The sequence below is a fragment of the Gopherus evgoodei genome, chromosome 24, assembly GCF_007399415.2.
Source record: "Gopherus evgoodei ecotype Sinaloan lineage chromosome 24, rGopEvg1_v1.p, whole genome shotgun sequence".
NCBI classification, from domain to species: Eukaryota; Metazoa; Chordata; order Testudines; family Testudinidae; genus Gopherus; species Gopherus evgoodei.
Genome location: NC_044345.1, coordinates 5,092,198 through 5,114,170, shown reverse-complemented (window position 1 = coordinate 5,114,170; position 21,973 = coordinate 5,092,198). Strand labels below are relative to the sequence as shown.

The 21,973-nt window shown below is 52.8% G+C and overlaps 1 protein-coding gene across 1 annotated transcript; it reads right to left on the bottom strand.

Annotated features, from left to right (window-relative positions):
* Positions 1-14,331: 14,331 nt before the first annotated feature.
* TMEM79 (transmembrane protein 79) lies at positions 14,332-21,692 on the bottom strand. The gene is made up of 4 exons (XM_030542128.1): positions 21,610-21,692; positions 18,495-19,434; positions 17,153-17,366; positions 14,332-15,794 (listed from the first exon to the last, which is right to left on the bottom strand). The coding sequence occupies exons 2-4, from the start codon at positions 19,297-19,299 to the stop codon at positions 15,575-15,577; spliced, it is 1,239 nt and encodes a 412-aa protein (XP_030397988.1). The 5' UTR covers positions 19,300-19,434; positions 21,610-21,692; the 3' UTR covers positions 14,332-15,574.
* Positions 21,693-21,973: the final 281 nt, after the last annotated feature.

The window sequence follows — 21,973 nt, the reverse complement described above, 5'->3', positions numbered from 1 at the left end:
TCTCTAGTGCTGATTGGGTCCCAGCTCTCTGGTAGCCTGTTTGTAAAACTAGTTGGAAAAAAAATTAAAATTGAGGGCTTCTGGCTCTTGAGTGGGTCACAATAAAAAGCCAATCCCGTAAGAGCTGTCAGGTGAACCTGGCTTGGCTAGTGCCTACATGGCAGACCCATAGAGGAACTGGTCGTGGCCGATTTGGTGTGGTGGTCTGATGCAGTGTCCCAGCTGGGGGCTAGGTGGGATTGTGTTGCTGGAGGGGTAGCTGCTCGAATGAGAGGTGAAGTGAATTGCCCAAGGCCATTTTGGGTACAAGGGAAGCTGTTTAAAGTTAGTGTCCCAGCTGAATTCCAAATCACTGGAACTTACCTTTCTCCCTGCAGTCTGTTGGCACTTGATGTCGCTCCCCATTCTGAATGACTCTTTAATGTTGCTGTGCTACAGTGTTCAGCCCCAGAACTGGCTGCATTTCCCCAGGGGAAGAAATAATTCCTGTATGTCATGCCAATATGTTCGTGATCAATTTTTAATGGTTACCAAATAGCTTAAGGTGCAAGGTAGTAGAGTAGCATCCTCTCTCTGCCTGGGTTTGAGCTATGTCCATCATGGTGCAATAACATGGGTGTTGTTAATGGAGCCATGTCTGAGTCAGCTCCCTCCCCTAGCAAGTGACAGCAAGATGCTGGAGAGAGGAGAATCAAACCGAGCCTGGCCTCACTGCTGGCTGTGGGCCTGTGGGAACTGGTGTCTCGGCTGGTACAGGTTACTTCTGGATCTCAGACGAGGCATGTTTGCCAGCTGTTCTGTAGTGTAATTTAGTGCTATCCTGGCTGCCATGTGACGTGAGAAACAGGTGAGTTAGCAGTCACGTCAGCTTAGGTACAGTCCTAAAGTAGAGGTGGAACCCAAACGCTTCGGCTCCGGGGTGGTTGAATGAGAGTTTCTGGTCCAGTCCCATTTCTAATCTAAACAGTTCTTGCCTTTATGACAAGGGATCCATTCTGGCTCCATGCCTCCAGCTGTCTGAGGGGAGTGGCTGGCTGTGATATATTGCACACAGGTCTAGCAGTGTAAAGGAGAGCAGAGAGAGCTTTAGCATGGAGGGCACTGCCCCTGTCTGGGATGAACTTATGCACACACACCCCCCACCAGCTAATTAAGTTATTTAATGGGACTGCTGTCTGCTCTGTCTATGAATAACAGTAATAATCTCTAATGCTATGTAGCTCTCTTCTCCAAAGGAGTTCAGTGTTGTTATCTCCACTTTACTGAAGGGGGGGGGGGGAACTGAGGCACAGAGCAGGGAAGTGATTTGCCCATGGTCACCCAGTAAGCCTCAAACATTGCTGTGACAGTGTGGTGCACATGTGCTCTAGTGACAAAATCCTGTCACCTGGCACCACTCACGTTGTCTTCACAGCAGCCAGGGCTGTAGACATGGAGCATCTAACCTGTGGGAGTTTCCACCTCAGCACTCTAGCGGGATGATTCTTAAAAAGACAGGATCACGTGGTGCTCGGCTCTAGTGTTCGGTGCAGATCAAACCCCACACGCTTGTGCTGAGTGTTCGCAGGCTTTGGCACTGAACTTGCCAGCCTTGTGGTGATTCTGTATCTACGATTCTGGGCTCAAGAAACCCCAACCTCATGCTGCAGGGCTGCAAGCCTGAAGGAGTCAGGCAGGAATTCCATGCTGCTGGTGGTTTCATCTTCCTTTGGCTGTTCCTGCAGATGAGACCAGACCAGGAGCCTGATGCAATTTGAACATTTTTTCTCTGTCTTTTCAGGCTGGTTGGAAGAAACACTTTCCTGTCAGGAAAGGGGGTTTCACCTATATGGACACTTTCCAGCAGGAAAATTTAAACACTGTCAGCCTAAGCTACCATGGTGCCTCCTGCCTGGACTACATCTTCCATGATACATCAAGCAGCATGAGGCTACAGGGGTTCATGGGAAATGTAATCTAACCAGTGAACTGAACCCACAGGCGAGCATGAGTCCCAGAACTATAACTCCCATCAGTCATTGCAGCCTCTCCGGAAGGCAGAGAGCTTAGTATCAACTCACAACAATTAGATACTTGCAAACTGGAATTGTTTTTTTAGAACTCTTTGGACAGGATACGGAGCTAGATGAGCTATTGCTCTGACCCAGTATTGCCATTCTTATGTTCATTAAAAGGTTTGAGACTGATTTGGGGGAAAAAACCTAACAGATACAGAAATACTGGAATTTCCTGCAGGATAGAAAGCCTGAGTATTTTTTTTAATCTGCTCCACTCCATTGATTAAAAAACTTCCATGCAGTTCAAAGTGACTGTACCAAGCTCTGCAACTTACAAAAGTAAAAGACCCTTTATTTATTTTTTTTTCCCCCACTGACAAAAATGCAACAGCCCTCCCTCCCTGACTTGCTTTCTCTTAAGCCCCCATACACAGTCCTCTGCAGTCAAGGGGAACTCATCTGTTGATGGCACTTGGTGGATTGACCCACATCTATCATCACCACCTCCTGTAGGAGAATCAGTCACCCTTGACAAGAACATTGCAGCTGGTGCATTGCAAGTGACACGTGAACAAGAAAAATGAACGTCTGGCAGGGTCTAGTGGGCCAAAAAAAAATCCTCTGCAGCTGTGGGAGGTGCCAATTCTCTCTTCTGACCATGAAATGCCTCGAAGAGGGAGGAAAAGCTCTTCGTACACAACACTGGCTTGCCAGCCTGTTACCCTGCAGCTTGCATAAGGAATGCATGGAACCCTAGATGAGGTTTTGGCCCCTAACTTTTACCAGACGGGCGGTGAGAGCTGTGCTTCTAGGACAAGTACTGATGTCTCTCTAAAGTGTATATAAAAAAGCAGATAACTGTGTTCTTTTTAAAAGAGCTGGCTAAAACCAGTCTTTGGAAAAAGAAATGTTGGCATGATTGGAAGCCATAGAATTTTGTTTCAATGCTTTAAGGCTGCAGCTGGTGCCTTCTCTAGCCTGCAGGTTTTTCTCAAGCATTTCTCAGTCATAGTGTGGAAGCCCAGATCCATCTACTCACAGGTCGATGGCAAAGACCAAGATTTGCAAATGTGATAAGGGACTTTCGGTTGGGGGGAGGTGCACCTGTGAGCAGGTGTGATGGGGAACAGGGCAGCTGGGTGGCCTGGTTTCCCATTTCTATGGGACTTCAGCACAGCTGCTGTCTGGCACCAGGGTTTGTTCACTAACGGCGCTGATGGAAACACTTGGACAATGCCACCCAGCAGCGGCCATCATGTGGGTGCCCAAAGCTTTGGGGGCACAAGAAGATTGCCGCTGATGGATGTAGACTGAAGAGCCAGTCAGTCTTAAGGACATACCTAGAGACTGAACGGGGCCCTCGATCTGCAGGGAAGCTACAGGATTTGCTATGAGGAAGGGGAACACGGGAGAGTGAAGGCCATGAGTAGCAGGAGCTGCTGCAGGGACGGAATGACGGAGGGGAAGATGGGCAGGGTGGAGGGAGAGAGAAGCAGAGATCGTAAAGGGGATCCTGTTTTCCCTCTGAACACCCACTCTGAGACCCCTTTAAAGGGGCCTGATTTTCAGAGGGTGCCTGCTTGATCTTTTGACAGTGGGGGCCCCAACTCAACAACCCAAATTGCAATTAAAAAAAAAATTAGCCTGAATTCCCCTCTGATTCTGGCCAAATCACCCCTGTGGGATGCACACAGACCATAACAATGTCTGTGGTACTGCTGTGTTCCAGCCTAGAGCTGGCTGCATTTCACGGGTGCCCAGCTCCTGTCTAGAAGAGGTTGCAAAGGTGCCACTGATTTTGCTAGAATGGAAGATGGGCGGGAAGTAAAATGCTTGGAAGGCACAAAGGGCTTAGGTGTGAATCTTGAAGGTTTCTGGATGCTTTTCCATTCCTTTTCAGACATGACATGGGCCTGAACTTCAAAATGTTGCAGCCAGACTTCCCTTGCAGTGTTTGGGGTACGCTGGCTCTAGGGGGTTCTGCTGTGGGATCCTCTAGCTTTGGTCTTGTGTTTTTTGGTGTTGGGTTTATTCTCTGCCATTCTAAATACTGCCCCCTGGAGCAGATTAACAGGAAAGCGGTTAATGTCCCCCATTAGGGGCAGAGGTCTCAATCACACGGCCCCGGGGTTATTTGCTGCAGCTTGCTGCATCCCCACTCCTCTGCCTACTGCCAGGTGCTTCCTTAGCGCTTTCCAGGAGAGAAGGGGGAGGAGGTGGGGCGGGGGCAGGGGCAGGGATTTGGGGAAGGGGTTGGAATAGGGGCAGGGAAGGGGAGGAGATGGGGTGGGGACCTTGGGGAAGAGGCAGGGCAGGGGCGGGGCCTCATGGAAGGGATAGAGTGGGGGCAGGGCCAGGGCAGAGCGGGGGCTTTTGTATCTTTATATGAAAAGGCATCAGTGATGCGGCCCTTGGGCCAATGTGCTAGTCCACAAGTGGCCCTTGTGGTGATTTGAGTTTGAGACCCCTGATCTAGGGAGTATCGCTGGGACGCTGAACAGAGGGTCGCTACTCCAGCTCGGAAGGACGTGGCAGCAGGGAGAAGAGAAGCGGATCTGAGGTGCGGCCGGCCACAGGAAGAGATCAGTCCTCTGAAAAGGAGCAGGATGGACAGGGTTAGGCCAGTGCCCACTCCCCAGTCTCGGGATCCACTGCCACGTTGGTTTCTGAAAGAATGGCAACCAGGTCTGTTTAGTAACTGCCCCTCGCTTTTATCTAGCGCTTTCCATTCCTAGAGCTCAAAACCTCTTACAAAAGAGAGTCGGGATCATTAGCCCCATCTGCGTAATGGGGAAACCAGCACAAAGAGGGCCCTAAAGGTCACTTAGCCCACCAGCGGAAAAGCGAGGAACAAAACCTACCTCTGTCGAGTTCCAGCTACATTGCATCCCTCTAAACACCTCTAACATTGTCAGGCGGGGGGAGGAAGGAGTGGCCGTGCTGTAATCAGACTCCTCGCCCTATGCCAGACTAGCTAACAAGGCCAATGTATGAGTTTTTCAGTCAGTAAGTTTCAGAGTTAACAACCGATTCTGGGAGCAGTTTTCATCTCTTCTACAGCTAGCATTTCAGGCAACCTGCAGCCTCAGACAGTAGCCTTAAAGACTAACCCGGGGATTAGGCTTCTTGAACTGCAAGGTTGGGCTGAATGTATGGGGAAGCAGAGCCTAGGATGTCCAAACTGGCATGATACGACTCACCCATGCAGGAGGCCCCAGGCGATGGGGGTGTGCTGGCTGCTAGCAAAGGAACGTCTGAGGAAGGTACTGCAGGTAGCAAGGCAGATGCCAGGTTGCTGTGCAAAGACGACTCTCCCATGCTGCTTAAACACATCTGCAGATACTCCCCGGACAGCATTCCCAGCTGGCCTGCCTGGTGCTCCAGGGATGGGTGAGGGCAGGGTGCTGGGTCGCAGCTAAAGGTCTCAGCTGAAGGCACCTCCGGGGGTAGGATCTGCTCCAGGTGGGCAGCTGTCGGTCTGGCTTCTGCAATGTCCTCCTGGGAGGACTCCATGCTTTCTTGGGGGGGCAGCTGGGAGGCGACACTGGAAACCAAGTTAATGGAGGCCCAGTGCCCCACTAGCTGCTGGGATGGGGCCAGCCTGATATCTAGGGAGAGGGAGAGACCGGCATTGGAAAATGAGGGAGATGCATTATTTTTTATAAGCATCATGTGGACTTCAGTTTACCTGCTTACTATTATTCTGTCTGACTGTGTGGCGTGAAATCAAAGGAGGCTGCTGGGGGGAAACAAAGAGGGAGACAGAGAATACCAAGGGTCCTTAAGAAATCAATGTGGGGGCTGCTAAGTGAGAAGTACCCACCTGTCTCGTTTCAGTCGGGCAAGCATGTTTATTTTTCTCAGGCCCAAGCCTCGGGTCAAAGGGACACTAACCTATTAAAGACCCCCACCTAGAGAGGAAGGGGAGGGAGCAGCAGCTGCTCCGGGGAGAGACAAGGAGGTTAAAGTCAGGACTCCTGGGTTCCTTGCCTGGCAGGGGGGCAAAGGGAGACAGGACCTGCGGGTATCCCAACCTCTGAGAATCAGGGTGGATTAGTGGTTAGAGAAAGGGGGCGCTAGACGTTAGGACACCTGTGTGGTTATTTGTGTTGCAGTACTGTCTAAAGGCCCCTGCCCCATGGTGCTAGGCACTGCACAGACACAGAACAAAAAGACAGTTCCTGCCTCAAAAAACTTGTGAACCGAGTTCTGTTCCTGTCACTACAGGGAGTGGGGTCTAGTGGTTACAGCATGGGACGGGGAAGCGGGACTCTTGGATTCTATTCCTGCCCCTGGGAAGGAGCGGGATATACTAATCAGAGCAGTGGGGCCTGGGGCTCAGGCTCTAGTCTCTCTGTAAAGGGATTTAGGGCTTAGTTAATTCAGATTAAAGTAGGGCGTGAATTTAAAGTGCAAACAGCTATTCCCAAGTAACTCCATGTGTGGGCAAGTCCCTCCTCAGCAGAGCAGTGGGGACTGAGAGGTAGGACACCTGGGTTCTGCTGGCAGCTCTGCCACTGACTTGCTGTATGGCCTTGGGTAAACCGCTTCCCTCATGCCTCAGTTTCCCCCTCGGTACAATGGGGAGAGTATTGACCTAGCCCTGGGAGGGGAGGCTTTGTTCATTAACATTTGAAATCTCTGCATGAAAGGCATAAACAGGAGCTTTTTTGTTTTTACGTTTTATGTTTGTTTGTGACCTAGGCCCTGATTTCTAGGGACGCTGGGCGCTCCCAGCTCCTGTGGACTTCACGGGGCGGGGGGGCGGGGGCTGAGTGCCTTCTGAAAATCAGGCCCATAGGGCATATACCATCTCTATTTTATTACAGGCCCAATCCTGTCAGGGGCTGGGCCTCTTTGACTACCCCCGGAGCACAAGGATCTTCAGTGCCACCCTCAGGGCTGGATCCAAAGCCCGCTGGGGTCCCTGGGGGAGCCTTTCCAGTGATTTTCATGGCCTTTGGATTGGATCCTTGCTGCCATGGGAATAACAGCCGGCAAACAGACAGAGGCCTAGGTCAATATTGACCCAAGCCCCAGCCAGAGCAATGCAGCTGAATACATTTTCCCCATAGCCCTTGAAACAATTAGCGCTGTTACTCACTCACTACTCCCAGTGTGAGAGAAGGCCTGCTCCATGCACCCCTACCCGTCTCCTCCCTCCACCCTCAGTGACCTCCCCTCTCCAGCTCCACCTCAACACAGAGGCTAAAACACAGCCCATTAAGTGGGTGCTCCCCTCCCCTGTGCGCCTCTAGGCCAAATTCAGGGGGTGCACACACGGTGGTCTCAGAAGGGGTGTGACTGATGGGCATTTGGGATGTGTAATCTACAAGCAGAACTGACCGAGCAAGAAAAACAATTAACACAAGTGGGGACAAAGAAAATAGCCTCCCCAACACCTTTCAGTTTGGATCACAGGCATTGCAGCACACAAATCCATCCTCTCCCCCACAACACACACAACCAGGCCCCAACCTGGCAACCCCCTTCCCCTTAGGACAGGAAGTGTCAGTTTCATCACAGGGAAGAACCTTCCACTGCTGAAATCAAAGGTCTGACTCTGAGTGTATTTGGTATGGATGGGAGAGGTCTTAGGAAGAAGGTCGCCTGGGGCTGGCAGGAATGGGATGAGGGTCCCTGGGACTGCCAGGGGGATCCCCTGAGGCTGGCAGGGATGGGATGGGCCCAGAGGGTCCCCTGGAGGAGGGTCCCTGGGACTGGCAGGGGGATTCCCTGGAGCTGGAAGGGATGGGACAAGGGTCCCTGGGGCTGGCAGGCAGGGGAGGAAAGTTCCCTGGTGCTAGCAGAGCGGATCTCCTATCGATGGCAGGCACAGGACAAAGGTCCCCTCTTCAGCTGGCAGAGGTGGGACCAAGATTGCTGGGTCTGTGGGGGTCCCTGGGGCTGGGATGGGGCAGGGCCCCTGGGGTTGGCAGGGGAGGAAAGGGTGACAGCAGGGTCCTCTGAGGCTGGCAGGGGAGTCACTGGGTCTTGCAGGGGGAGGAGGTGGGTCCAGGGTCCTTGGGACTGGCAGAGGAGTCCCCAATGCTGGTGTAGGTGCGACCAGGGTTGCTGGGGCAGGCAGGGGTGGGACCAACCCACCGGTGTCTCTGGGGCTGGCAGAGCTGGGAGCAGGGTTGCTGGGTTCTTGGGGTCTAGCAGGCAGGTCCCCTAGGGCAGGCAGGAGTGGAGGCAGGGTGCCTAGGGGTGGGACAGGCAGGAGACGGGAGTAGGGTCCCTTGGGGCTGGCAGGGGTGGGAGCAGGGTCAGTGGGGCTGGCAGGGGGGGTCGTCCCTGGGGCAGGCAGAGGTGGGAACAGGGTCGATGGGGCTGGCAGGGGGGATCCCTGAGGCTGGCAGACGTGGGAGCAGGGTCAGTGGGGCTGGCCGGGGGGGGTCCCTGTGGCAGACAGAGGTGGGAGCAGGGTCAGTGGGGCTGGTGGGGGGGGGTCCCTGGGGCTGGCAGGGGTGGGAGCAAGGTCAGTGGGGCTGGCGGCGGGGGATCCCTGGGGCTGGCAGGGGTGGGAGCAGGGTCGGTGGGGCTGGCGGGGAGGGTCCCTGGGAGTGGCAGGGGTGGGAGCAGGGTCCCTGGGGCTGGCGGGGAGGGTCCCTGGGGCTGGCAGGGGTGGGAGCAGGGTCCCTGGGGCTGGCGGCGGGGGGTCCCTGGGGCTGGCAGGGGTGGGAGCAGGGTCCCTGGGGCTGGCGGGGAGGGTCCCTGGGGCTGGCAGGGGTGGGAGCAGGGTCGGTGGGGCTGGCAAGGGTGGGAGCAGGGTCGGTGGGGCTGGCAGGGGAGGGAGCAGGGTCGGTGGGGCTGGCAGGGGAGGGATCGGGACCCTGGGAGGGGACGAGCCCCCGCGGGTGGCCCCTGGCTCCGCAGCCCGCCTGCGGGAGTTGTCCCGGGGGCGCTGCCCGCCGGCGCCCGCCCCTCGCCCCGCGGCGGCTCCTTACCGCAGGGGCCGGGGCTCCGGCCCTGCCCGGCCGCCTTCCGGGGAGCGCTGCGGAGCGGACACGGCTTCCTGCGGCAGGGCCCGCGCTCGGCGGCCATGGCCCGGCAGCGGCTCGCGGGGCAGGGCCGGGGAGGGGATTGTTAGTGGCCGGGCCGCAGCCCCGGGCGCGGGTGGAGCCGGAGCAGGAGTCGGAGCCGGGCTAGTGGGTTGATCGGTTTGGAAGGGCGGCGGCGGAGCGGGGGGCAAAGGTGCGTTCACACCCACAGGCCAGACTCTGAACTCAGGCTGGTGTCAATCTGGAGTCACTCCACTTAATCAATAAAGTCAGGGCCACACTGAGCTCAGTTAGGCTGGTGTCAATCTGGATTGACTCCATTTAATTAGTGGCGCGAGGGCACGCTGCTGTGTGATGCTGGTGTAAATCTGCAGGCAGGCCACCTAAGAGTCAGGGCCAGACTCTGATCTCTTTTCAGAGGGGCAGCCGTGTTCGTCTGTATCACCAAAAAGGAGGAGGAGGCCTTGTGGCACTTTAGAGACTAACACATTTATTTGAGCATCAGCTTTTGTGGGCTAAAACCCACTTCATCAGATGCATGCCTCATCTCTGATCTCTCTTACACTGAAGGTAACTCTAGTCATCCCACTTAATCAGTGGAGCCAGGGCCACACTGATCTCAGTTATGATGGTGTAAAACTGGAGTCACTCCTTTTTAATCCGTGACCGTAGGACCAGATTCGGATCTGTTACACTGGTGAGTAACTCCACTGAAGTCAGTGACTGGCTTTACAATGGATTATGCTAGAAAATTAGATCAGTTTAATTCCGTGGCTCTGTAACATAGTGAAGCTGGCACATGTCTCTGTGCCGACCACGCTAGGTTGATGCAGGAACCCCTCCTGTTGGCATAGGGTAGGTACGTGCTGCAGCAGCGCCATTGTCGTGTTTCAAGCATACACAAGCCCTGAGATCAGAATCTCAGCCCCTGCTTTCTCATATGCCTGGAAAGCACCACCGATGCCTGCGGTGCTGCATAAATAGAAACCCCCCGAAAACCTCCCGCACGGTGTTAAGCTAATGGTACTTTTAACCCAAGCCAAAGGAGGGGCAGTTCCCCTCTTGCTCCCCCAGCTTCTTCCTTATTTTCTAGCTCTCGTCCATGCTGGCACTAGGGCCTGATGAGTAAATAAGAGACATGTTGAGAAACAGCCAGCCCTCAGGGGTAGAGGCTGTGATGAGGAAGGATGGGCTGGTGGTTAATATGCGGGTCTGGGAGTTGGGAGAGTTCGGGTCTGCCATTGACTTCCTGCTCTAGGACCTTGGGTGAGTCACTTAACCGCTCTGTGCCTCAGTTTCCCCATCTATAACAGGAGGGCAATAGCACTGCCCTGTGTTGTGAGGATAACTACATTGAAGATGGCGAGGTGCTCAGATATTCCAGGGATGTGGGCCACAGAAGTACTGAAGATAGACAGAAATGGCAGGAGTTCCAGGAAAAAAGGGATGAGGAACCCTGAGTGGTCCATACAATCCTCTTGACACACCCAACCAAGGGAGTACCGTGCACACACACAGGCATGCGCATGAGCGCGCACACACACACACACAGTTTCTTCTGTGTTGCTTGGCTCACCCAGATCTAACCAGTTACGGGAACGGAAGCTGAGCCGCATCACAGATCAAGAGTCACTAGGTCAAAAACAGGCCCCAGCCAGTTCAACAGGAATTTTGCAGTTGTTTGGGCTCGCTCAGAATTATTCCTCGTCTAAGCTTTTAACCCCGGGAGATGGGAGAACTGCTGGCAAGGGCGTGAAGTGGGTAAACACAGAGGATGGAGGTTGGTTGGGGGATCCATGAGGGTGTAAGCAAGGGGAAAACGGAGTTAAGAAAAGGAATGGATTGTCATGATTATTTTGTATGTTACTGTAGTGCTTAAGGTTTACAACTGAGATCGTGGGTGCATTGTGCTGGGAACTGTACGTACACACAGTGAGAGGGAGCCCCTGTCTCAAAAAACCCACAGCCTAAATAGACAAGACAAAGGCTGGGGAAACTGAGGCCCACAGTGGGGAAGTGACTTACCCAAGGTCAGACAGGAAGGCTGTAACAGTCAGCAGAACCAGGAGTGAACCTCCACTGCCTGAGTCCTAGTCCTCTGACTTAACCGCCTGATGAGGAAAAACATCTCCACGGTGAGGCCTCTTAGGGCATGGAATTGCCTCCAAAGGGCACTGGGGGAACATTGCATAGGACACTCAGGACTGGCGGATGTACTACTCTGGGCTGGGCGATGGGCTAGCTGGGTCCAAACAGGTGTTTTCCATCTCTGGGCTGCCTTTCAGTTTTGGAAAATGCAGGGTCACCTCAGAGGAGGATTCGCCACCCACACGTCTCTTGGTGTTATTATTATTTATTGCAGTAATATCTCAGGAGCCATCATGGAGCAAGAGCCCATGGTGCTCCGTACAAACTGAGCCAAAGACCGGTCCCTGCCCCAAAGAATAACACTTGTCTCCCACACCAGACGTGGTCTGTCTATTGCATTCTCCATAGATGCAACTCCACTTTGTCCTAGATCTCTGATTCCATTGTCACCTTCCTTATCTGCTCCAGCTCCAGCCATACAGGGAGTTCACCTCCAACCCTACGCTTCTGGCCTCTTCTCACGCTCTCTCTGCTGCCTGTGGTGTTTGGAATGTTACCAGAATCCAGACCTGTCTCATTTGTGGCATAATCACTTCTCGTCTCACTTATTGCAATCCGACTTGAATAGCCTTCAATCCCTGCTTCGTCGTGCTGCGACTGGCATGCCCCGTCATTGCAGGAAGTTGGGCCGTTTCATCACCATCCTCCATTGATCTGCCTTGGCTTCCTGTTCAGCGCTTGCTCCAGTTTAGAATGAGATTTCCTGTCTTTCAAAACTCTGGATTCACTTCACCCCTCCTCATTGGCCCTGAATACAACCACTCCCTCTGCTTCTCTGATTTCCATCCAGCTTCTCCAACTTACTTTTCCAAGACCCATCCACCTACTTCCCCCTCCAATCAGATAAGAATTTTTGACCCAACCTCATCTCTTACCAAAAATCACCAAAGCATTCTGTTTGTTTGTTTTTTAAGACCGACGCTGAGCACGTGCCCTCTGAAAATTAGGTCCCTTTTGTGGTGTGTTGAAAACAGTGCTGAAATTACAAACTATCACTTTAAGTGAAAGGGTTTTCCTGGGTTTGCTTGCAGGCTAGAGGAGTCTTGAGTGAAGCATTTGAGCAGAGGAGCTGGTAAAGAACCGGCTTAAAGCAAGGTGCGGTGAACTGTTCCTCACTGCCTTAAGGAGCAGCCTGTTTTCTCTCTCTCTCTGTTTTTGTGTGTTATTGTTCTGAATTCTAAGACATAAAGTTATGTTACATTGCAACCTTCCAGCAAGAGTACTTTATGTTTCTGTGTAACTTTTCTGTGTATGTGCTGTGAACATAACCCCTTTATGGTGTTTCAAGGTGGACAGCCAAATCAGTAGGCATTCTTCAAAATCTTATGTAATGTTCTTTGCTAAGCCATAACTAGCGTAAAGGGCAAAACAAGGAGGGATGGGAAACCCATGGGAAAGGTTTTATTCACGCACTTTGCACATAAAGATAAAATCGTACTGAACGCTGAGTACTCGGACATGGATCTGGTTTACACCTTGCACTGTATTTAGCAAAAGTGGCTACCAAAACCGAAAAAACACAAACCAAACAAAAAAACCCCATAACTCTTCCCCCCACCCCGAAACAACACAACAGCCATCACATTAAAAAATCTATTTAGAAACAGAAAACGTTGCCTGATGTGAAGAGTAAAACTGGAAGGTAACAAGTAGAATTGAACCCCCCCAAATTCCCTGTCTCCTAGCTGGCAGCAGTCCCTGTCACAGTCCCCAGGGTACATCACTCCTGACAGAAGTAAGGATAGCCAGCACAAGGGACTGTGCATAGATGCTTTGCTTGGTCAGGGGCCACATGCTGCAAAACTGTGTAGTCCAAGCCTCCTTTTCCTTACACACAGCCCTCCCCCCCAGTGCTGCTCTCTGCAAATGAGTTTTTTGGAAGGAGGGTGATGGCTAATGGAGGCCTGGCTGCCTGGGAGGTGCCAGGATGTCAATTGTAGACTTTTAAAGACAGAACTATATTAATAATAATCCCTAGCTTTTCTATGGCCCTGTACATCAGCCAATCTCAAAATGCTTTACAAAAGAGGTCAGGAGCATGATCCCCATTTTACAGATGGGGAAACTGAGGCATAGAGTGGGGGCGCGACTGGCCCAAGATCACCCAACAGGCCCGTGACAGAGGCAGGAGTAGGACCCAGATCTCCTGAGTCCCAGTGCAGTCCACTAGACCACACTGCCTCCCTGACCTCCTGTATAACCCAGGCCTGAAAACATCATCAGGTGCTTCCTGCAGCAACCCCATAGCTTCTGGTCGAGCTAGAGTATCTCTGTCTCAGCTATCCAGTCCTGATTTAAAGACTTCAAGTGATGCAGACTTCACCACGTCCCCACTGGCTAATTTGGCCCTAGCGCTGCAGAGGTTAAAAGAAAGAATGTATATGCACGCAAACAAAACATGGGTGGATTCACATTTTCAGAAACCACTAGGGGAGTTCTGAGACAACTGCAAAGACAATAAACAGTTCACCCTGTTCCCCAGGGTAGGGAGGAGTCTAGCAGGATGGACTAGGCCCAGCATGATGGTTGCAAAAGACTTTAAGTAATGCCCACTCCAGCCCGGGGTTAAGTAAAAGAAAGTGACCCGATACCAATCAATCCTGATCCACCCACTGATGAAACTTGTTCTTCTACTTGCCCGGGGAAGCTGTTTACTGATTCCGCATGTCCCCTGTGCCCTCCACCCACTGTTTGCCTTGTAGTGTTTCACAACCAAAAGGAGAATAGCCCCAGCTGTTAGCCTCAGAGACGGCCGCACCCCGTCAAAATCAATACACAATCCGGAAGCCCATACATCAGTCTGGCCTAAGAGCCCTTGGTGCTGCACATGTTCCAGTTGAAAAGGATGAGTCAAACCCAGTCCCACCCCGGAAAATGGGTGAAAACGCTGGCTGCTTATTCCAGTCTAGAGAGACAAAGGGTACGTCTATAGGATCGGCGGGTAGTGTTCGATGTATTGGGGATCGATTTATCGTGTCTTCTCTGGATGCGCTAAATCGATCTGCTAATCGACACCCGTACTGCACCTCGGCAGAAGGTGTAAGTGCAGTCGACGGGGGCGCCGCAGCAGGGGACTCGCCGCTGTGAGGACGGCCAGGTAAGTCAAACTAAGATACTTCGACTTCAGCTATGCTATTTGCATAGCTGAAGTTGCGTATCTTACTTCGAAACACCCCCCGCCAGTGTAGACCAGCCCAAAGTGCGCGAGGCAATATCTTGTATTGGACCAACTTCTGCTGGTGAGAGACACCAGCTTCCCAGCTGCACAGATTTCTTCAGGTCTGAGGACCCCAGTGTCACAGCTCATACAAGGTGGAACAGAAGTAGTTAATGCATATTTCAAGGGACCATTCAAGGAGACGTGGCCTGTTGACTTTGCTAGACAATAAAAATCATGGGCTGAAGAGAGACGCTGGATTTATGGATCATGCGAACAAGCTGAAACCCACTAATAACTCCTTCCCCTCCATTCCTTTCCTCCCTAGGACTGGAGGGGTGTGAACAGGCCCCTTCACCTCGAATGGTCCCTTGAAATATGTCAAGTAAATAATCTGTTCCACCCTGAATTTAGCTGTGACACTCAGAGTTAGGCCAGTTCTACATGACCAACCTGTGTTGGGATAACTACCTCGCTCAGGGTGTGAAAAATCCACACTCCCTGAGCAACAATTATACTGCCCCCTGTCCATGCAGACAGCACCATGTCCCCGGGAGAGCTTCTCCCGCTGCCATAGATTCTGCCACTCACAGAGGTGGGGTTTTCATGCCGACTGAGATCTCTCTCCCACCCGCATAGAACGTCTTCACCTGCGCAGCACATACAGACATCCCCCTAGCCTGTTAGCCTGGCTCCGACTGAGCTAAGAGCCTAATCTCACTGCCTTTATCAGTGCAGTTAATGAGGCTTATCAGTGAAGTCCTCTTTTATGAGCAAGGATCTTTCTTCTCCTTGAAATTCGCAGGCTCCTTAGTGGGGCCTGTTGCTCCATGCTCTAATTATCCAAGAGCACCTGCTTTAGAGTGGTCAGAAGAAAGGCCGACTGGAATATAAATAGCTAGTTGAGATCTGGATCAAGTTAAAGGGAGGACTGAATTAACCCTTTGAAGCCAGCTGATCAGGTTAGCTGGTGGAATTAAATTGCTTGATTGATTCCAGTAGGAGGCGCTGTTAGGCCCATGTTTTTCATGCATGGACAGGTCTGTATTTGGCCACTAACTTCAGCACTTAAGGCTTGGGATTCAGAGCCTGCGCCAGGTGGGGCTGGAGTTGGGGGTTGCTCAGCGCTTCTGCAAACCAGCCCATTGGGCATTGGAGCACTCGCACTGAAATCTGGGTGCCCCGGATGAGCCCCCCATCCAGGCTCTGTTCATCGCCATCAAATCCATCTCCCTGCTGCCAAGCATCCGAGCCCCTTGTCCCATCCTTTACCCCCAGTATCTCGGCTTGGGCGCTGCGGCCCGACTCTGCTTCTCCGACGGCGTGTCCTGCTTGCCGTTGGCGGCAGTGGCGAACATGTTCTCGGGCTCCAGGATGAACATGCTGTAGAGGTTCCACAGGAGCATGGTCAGCAGGGGCAGGAAGGTCAGGCCGAAGCCGAAGCCGCGGAAAGAGCGACCCATGGCGTAAGCCAGCCAGTACAGCAGCCTGGGGAAGAGAAGAGGCAGCGGGTGGGAGTGTCAGGAGACAAGGCCCGGGTGCCCAAGGAGTACTCTGCCCGGGGGCAGGGCTGGTGGACCTTGGAGGATTTGGGACCACGTTGCTGGTTTAATGCTCCGAGTCTTGGCTTTGTGCCACTCATGGGAAGCCATCCCACAGCTGCCCAGAGTCAAAGCTGGCAGGATGGATGGCCTCCAGGGAAAGCCAGGGTGCTGCAGGGAGTATGGTGGCCCATTCACTAAGAGGTGCTCTTCCCTTCGCGTCAGTATGGACGCCAGCGTGGCACTAGGGGAAACCAGTGCCTCAGTGAGGGAAACTCTCCTTGGGATCAGTGCTTAACTTTAACAAAAGAGGTGCCGGGACTTAGGCCAGAGGTTCTCAAACTGGGGGTCGGGACCCCTCAGGAGGTCACAAGGTTATTACCTGGGGGGTCACGAGCTGTCAGCCTCCACCCCAAACCCCACTTTGCCTCCAGCATTTATAATGGTATTAAATATATTTTAAAGTGTTTTTAATGTATAAGGGGAGCCGCACTCAGAGGCTTGCTATTGAAAGGAGTCACCAGCACAAAACTTTGAGAACCCCTGATTTAGGGGCTGAGCTCAAGCAAATTTTTTACATTCATAACGGATGCAGCAAGCCCAGAGGTGCCAGGGCTGTGAACTGCCACGCCCAGAGGTGCCGGGGTTGTGAACTGCCAGGCCCAGAGGGGCTGGGGATCAGCCCTAGCAAGCCTTGGCCCAAATTAAGCCCTGGTACTGATCCCACAGCTGCAGTGTGCTTCTAAGGAATTGGGTGGGTGACGGAATCGGTGACACTCTTCCCTCTGAGTGCGGGTGACTCCAGCACCCCAGCGTGAAGCTAAGGGGCGCAGTGCTGACCCTTATTCCCTAGCGTGGGGCTATCCTGCAGTGAGCAGAGGGAGTGACCCAGTAGGGGGGCGCGCTCCCCTCTGAGTCAGCATGGACTCCAATCCCCCAGCACTAGGAGGCGCTGTGCCGTTGGACGCGCCATCTTTGGATGAGACTTAAAACCATTATGCTGGATTTCCAGTGGTCTTTAAAGACCCCTGGTGCTTTCCAAATGAGTGGGGGAGGAGCAGTATTAATCTCCGAGTCCTGGCTAAATATTGATGGGACCCAAGCTCTCCTGTCCCCTGGATGAAGGAGCGAACTCCAGGCATGCCAATATGTTTCCCCAGCATGACATTAAAGGACCAAAGAACCCAGCTCCCCGTCGTGATCCTAGCTCTGCTCTGGGCTTAGACTCATTGCTCTCAGCTCGTGGTCCATTTAAATGTAGCCTGGGGAGGGGTCTTACACCATGCGGGAGGGGAGCGAGCTTACCGTGAGATGGCGAACAGCCCCGTGAGCAATGGGATGAGTTTCAGGGCTTCCTGAGGGAGGTAGGTGGCCAGCACAGCAATGTTGAAGAAGTAGAGGATGAAGAGGTAGACGGACTGGGAAACGTAGCTGCGGTGGATCTCCACCTCCCTGCGCAGCTCCCCGAAGGGCTGCACCGACGAGAAGCAGAGGCGGGAGACCCCGTACACGATCAGACCTGGGGGGATTGGAGAGAGAGAACTGAGTGGGGGACAGGGCTCTCTGGATGGATGCAAGGAGCAATGGGTGGAGACCAGGACTGACGGCAAAGCTACCGCTGGGGAGTGCTAGGCTTTGTGAACACTCTAGACGTGACAGTGACACAGCCATGCCGCTGTAGCTCCATAATGTAGATGCCGATGGAAGGAGTTTCTCCATCATGGTAGTTAATCCACCTCTCTGAGAGGCAGGAGCTCAGTTGATGGAAGAATTCCTCTGTCGACCGAGCAGCATCTATCCTGGTGACTAGGTCGGTGTAACTACGCTGCACAGGGGTGTGAAAGAATCACACGTAGGTGATGTAGCTAGACCTAACTTTTAAGTGTAAACCTGTTCTTAGTGTAGGGCTAGCAAAGGGTGCCCTGCCGTCTTTGATGTATTTCTTTTCACAGCCCTCCCATGTGAGGCAGGGCAGTGCTGTTATCCCCCTTGTGTAGGTGGGAAACTGAGGCACAGCAAGAGCAGTGACTTGCCTGAGTCACACAGGGCAGGGAATTGAACTTAGAGTACCAGATAGCAAGCTAACCACTGGATCTTAAGAACATAAGATCGGCCACACTGGGTCAGACCAAAGGTCCACCTAGCCCAATATCCTGTCTTCCAACAGTGGCCAATGCCAGGTGCTTCAGAGGGAATGAACGAAACAGGGAATCATCACGTGATCCATCCCATCCTCCTTCCTCCCTCTCACACTCAGCCTGATGACCTGCACAGAAGGAGTGCATGGCCCAGTCAGTTCTTGGCCTCTCAGCTGAGCCTCCCAGCCAGGGGGCTGGTTAGTGATGGTCACATTGGTAGTTTGGGGAATGTGGTCACTCGACACTGGGCTGAGACCCACCCAACTTGTTTCATGTCAGCCCCCAAGCAGCCATCAGATGGGAATGGCTGTCAGTCACTCCTGGGTAGGCCATGAGCCAACTCTCCAGGGGTGCTGAGCGCCCTACAGCTCCCTGCTGACTCCAGTGGGAATGGCGAGCAGTCAGCTCTTCTGAAGAGTCAGTCCCCATTCCTGGAGCCAGCCGGTCTGCCTCTCAGAGCCAGAACACTCCCCCGAGGAGAGAGGACCAAATCACCCGGCTCCGCTCACCTAGGATGATGGGGAAGGTGCCAAACACTCCGCAGCGAAGGGTGTAGACCAGCCGGGCACTCATGGTTGGCATCAGGGGGGCGTCGAAGGGTAGGAAGACGTAGGCCCCGTACACGAAGCAGGGGAAGATGATCATGGCCCCGATCATGGAGGCCACAGCCTTGAGGTTTGCAGAGCTGCAGTCCTGGCATTGGAGGCACCGCAGCCTCTTGGAAAGTGGCTTGGTTTGGCCATCGTCGTAGTCAGCTGGCTCATCGTAGTGCGTGGGGTAGCTCAGGGGGCCGTGGGTCAGGAAGGCCAGCTTCTCGGGGTTGCCGTTCTCCTTCTCACAGCACACGATGGCCTCCTCCTCCAGCTGCTGCTGCTTCTTCTTCCAGTCCTTGCCCCCTGCCGAGCCTCGGCACCCAGGGGCCTTCTCGATACAGTGGGGATTGATGGGGATGAAAACATGCGCGGCCACCTCAGGCATCCTGTTGCCTTCCTCCTCCTCCCGCAGAAGGGAAGAGCCGGGGAAAACCTCCTCCTCTCCAGCAGGCCCCAGCTCGGGGCCCATGCGGCTCCCCTCGGGGCTTGGCCTCTTCTCTGTCTCAGATGCCTTGCGGGATGGGGTGGTGGGCTCCGTGCTCACTTCACTCATGGAAGAGTGCTGGGACTGGTCCCAGGACAGAGTAGCATCAGGGTCTTCTGGCTTCTTGTCTTGGACACTGCCACAGGTCACCTTCTGCACTGGAGGCTCCAAAGCCTCTTTTCTCAGCTCCACCAGTGCCACATTCTCTGTGTGAGCCCTGGGGTCAGCAGCTGCCATCTTGGCCCTTCAGGGTACTTCCAGCTGACAGACCCTGAGGGAGGCTGGCTTTGTCGTGGTATAGGGCAATAGAATTTATCGCCTATTTCAGGGTGCAGAGTCTAGTTGCTGTCCTCTGTCATCGCTGTTCTCCACCTACGGAGGGACACAGAACATACACAATGAGATACCAATAAGTAGGGCCTGTAGATCACCCTTCCCAAGCGGCCAACGCCCCTCACAAGCCCGACCATTAATCAACACTTCCAAGATATTGTTATCCCTCCTTTATAAGCTGTGGACATCAAGAGAAGTGGGGCAATTAATCCAAAGTCACACAGCAAATTGGTAGCAGAGCTGGGAACAGAACACAAGAGTCCTGGGTCCCAGTCACCCTCCTGCCCCTGTTGTAACCACCAAATTACGTTTCCTCCAAAGCTAAAAGTAAGCCCAAGAGTCCTGACTCCCAGGCGTCTGTTCTAACCACTAGATCAAGCTGCTTCCAGCTGAAGTTGGTGGAATTGCTCTGGAATTGTACCGGTGTCACTGAGCTCAGGTAAACACGATTCTATTTGTTATTAAGATGATTAAACCCAGGGGATGAAACAGCTGCTGAAAAAAACCCACAGGATCAGTTTCTGTGGAGCTCTAGGAAAGCGTTAAATAATAGATATACCCTGAACAAAATCCCACATCCAAACACTCCTATAAACTCTGGGCATGCCTCAATCTAGAACAGAACTGACAGCTTGTCTGCACTTGAAAGTTCATTCAGATTAAGATTGGGTATGAATGTACGTCCCAATAGCTATTCCAGAATAACTCCATGAGTGCACAAACACTTAATGGTTACTCTTGGAGTGATAATGGGATGAATTTTCAAAAACACCCAATCCAAACTTTTCATGGATTTTGGATCAGAACTTTGTGCCTCGCTTCCGCTAGACTGAACCTAAATGTTGGATCCAAAACATTTCTGAAGTTGGGATCTGCATTACAGTGCTGGGGCTGGTCCCTCGTTGTTTGAACCAAAAGACCCCTGAATGTTGGGAACAGAGATGCAAATTTTGGGGTTCAGGACGGCAATGAAAAGAGCAGGGCTTGATTTTCAGGAGGGGTGAGTTCTGTCAGAACCCATCCCATTTGCCGGGGCTCTGTGCCTTTGAAAATCAGGCTGGTCAATCCTTGCAGGGACCTGTCAGCTTACCTAGAGGGATATTGATTACACTGGTGGTGAGCGAAACTGCTCAGTGTGTTGTTGAGATGCACACACCTTGCAAATCTCTCCCGAAGGAGCAGCGTGAACACTGATTGACAAGAACAGGGAGCGGGAGGCACCTCTCAGCTGCAGGCCTGCACAGTATTTTATAGGCCAACAGTTACAATACCACTGAGTCATAAAGGGAAGACCAGAAGGGACCACCAGATCTTCTAGTCTGACCTGTATCTTACAGCCCATCACCACCACCCAACAACCAAAATGAGATTGAAGTATAACAGCCCTCAGGAGTTTGGACTATGATGTTCCCCAGGCAGACACTAGGAAGGACTGAGACATATGAATGCCCAAGGCCCCTGCAATGTTAATCACTCTTAAAACACGGAGGCAAATATGGGGAATATTGGCAATCCCTCCTGGATTGGCCGAGATCTGTCAACCAGAATAGTTAATTTATTCAGCCCCACTTTGCACTCCCCACCAGCAGACTCACTGCACTCATGAGGGATCCTGGGGAGAGACGGAGGGGGCAGATTCCCAGCCGGTGTCTCGTCAGTTTCTCTCCATTAAAGCAGCTGAGGATCCGGCCCTGTTGATTTTAAAGAGATGTAGGAGTGTGCCCATGTGGGGCTCAATATAGGATGGGGGATTAAGAGCCACTTGTGAGGTCCTCGTTAAGTGGTTGCCAAAGTCTTAGAAGTGACGGGGAGAGGGGGTCAAAGAAGTTACAGATAATGTGTTGACGTGTATCTCACACACCCAGTAATAATCCCTAGCTCTTACATAGCACATTTCATCCAGACATCTCGAAACACTTTACAAAAGAGGGCAGCAGCACTGTCCCCACTTTGCAGATGGGGAAACCGAGGCACAGAGCAGTGACATGAGTTGCCCAAGGTCACGCTACATCCCAGTGGCAGAGCCAGGTCTCCAGAATCTGTCTGCCTGTTCCCCACATCCCCCGCCACACACACACACACACACACACACACACACAGGCAACCTGCAAAACTCCCTGCACCCATCTGCAGAACAACCCCTCCACTTAATCATACTTCAAAAGAAAATGAATAAAGTAAAGCAGAGATCTGTTTCTCTGCTGGGCTGCTTACTCAGAAAGCAGACTGGGCTCAGCCGGGCCATAGGGAAGCGGAGCAGTTTTGCAGATGGCTGTTCCTGGTTGTGAATGTTTCGGCTTCTTTCCTTTGCCTGGACTTCAAACCTGTTTAACCAGCAAAGGTGTGGCTGGAATTAAAGGGGCAGAGGCAGCTTTGCCTCACCCGACAATGTGCTGAATCAGCCAGCAGAAAAGGCTGTTCCCAGAGGTGTGTGTGTGTTGTGCATGTGTAGTGTGTGCATGTTTGTGTGTTGGGTATGTGTGTGTGGTGTGCTCATGTGTTTGCATGTTTGTGTGGCACGTGCTTTGTGTGCATGTTTGTGTGGTCCATACATGTGTTGCATATGCATGTTTGTATG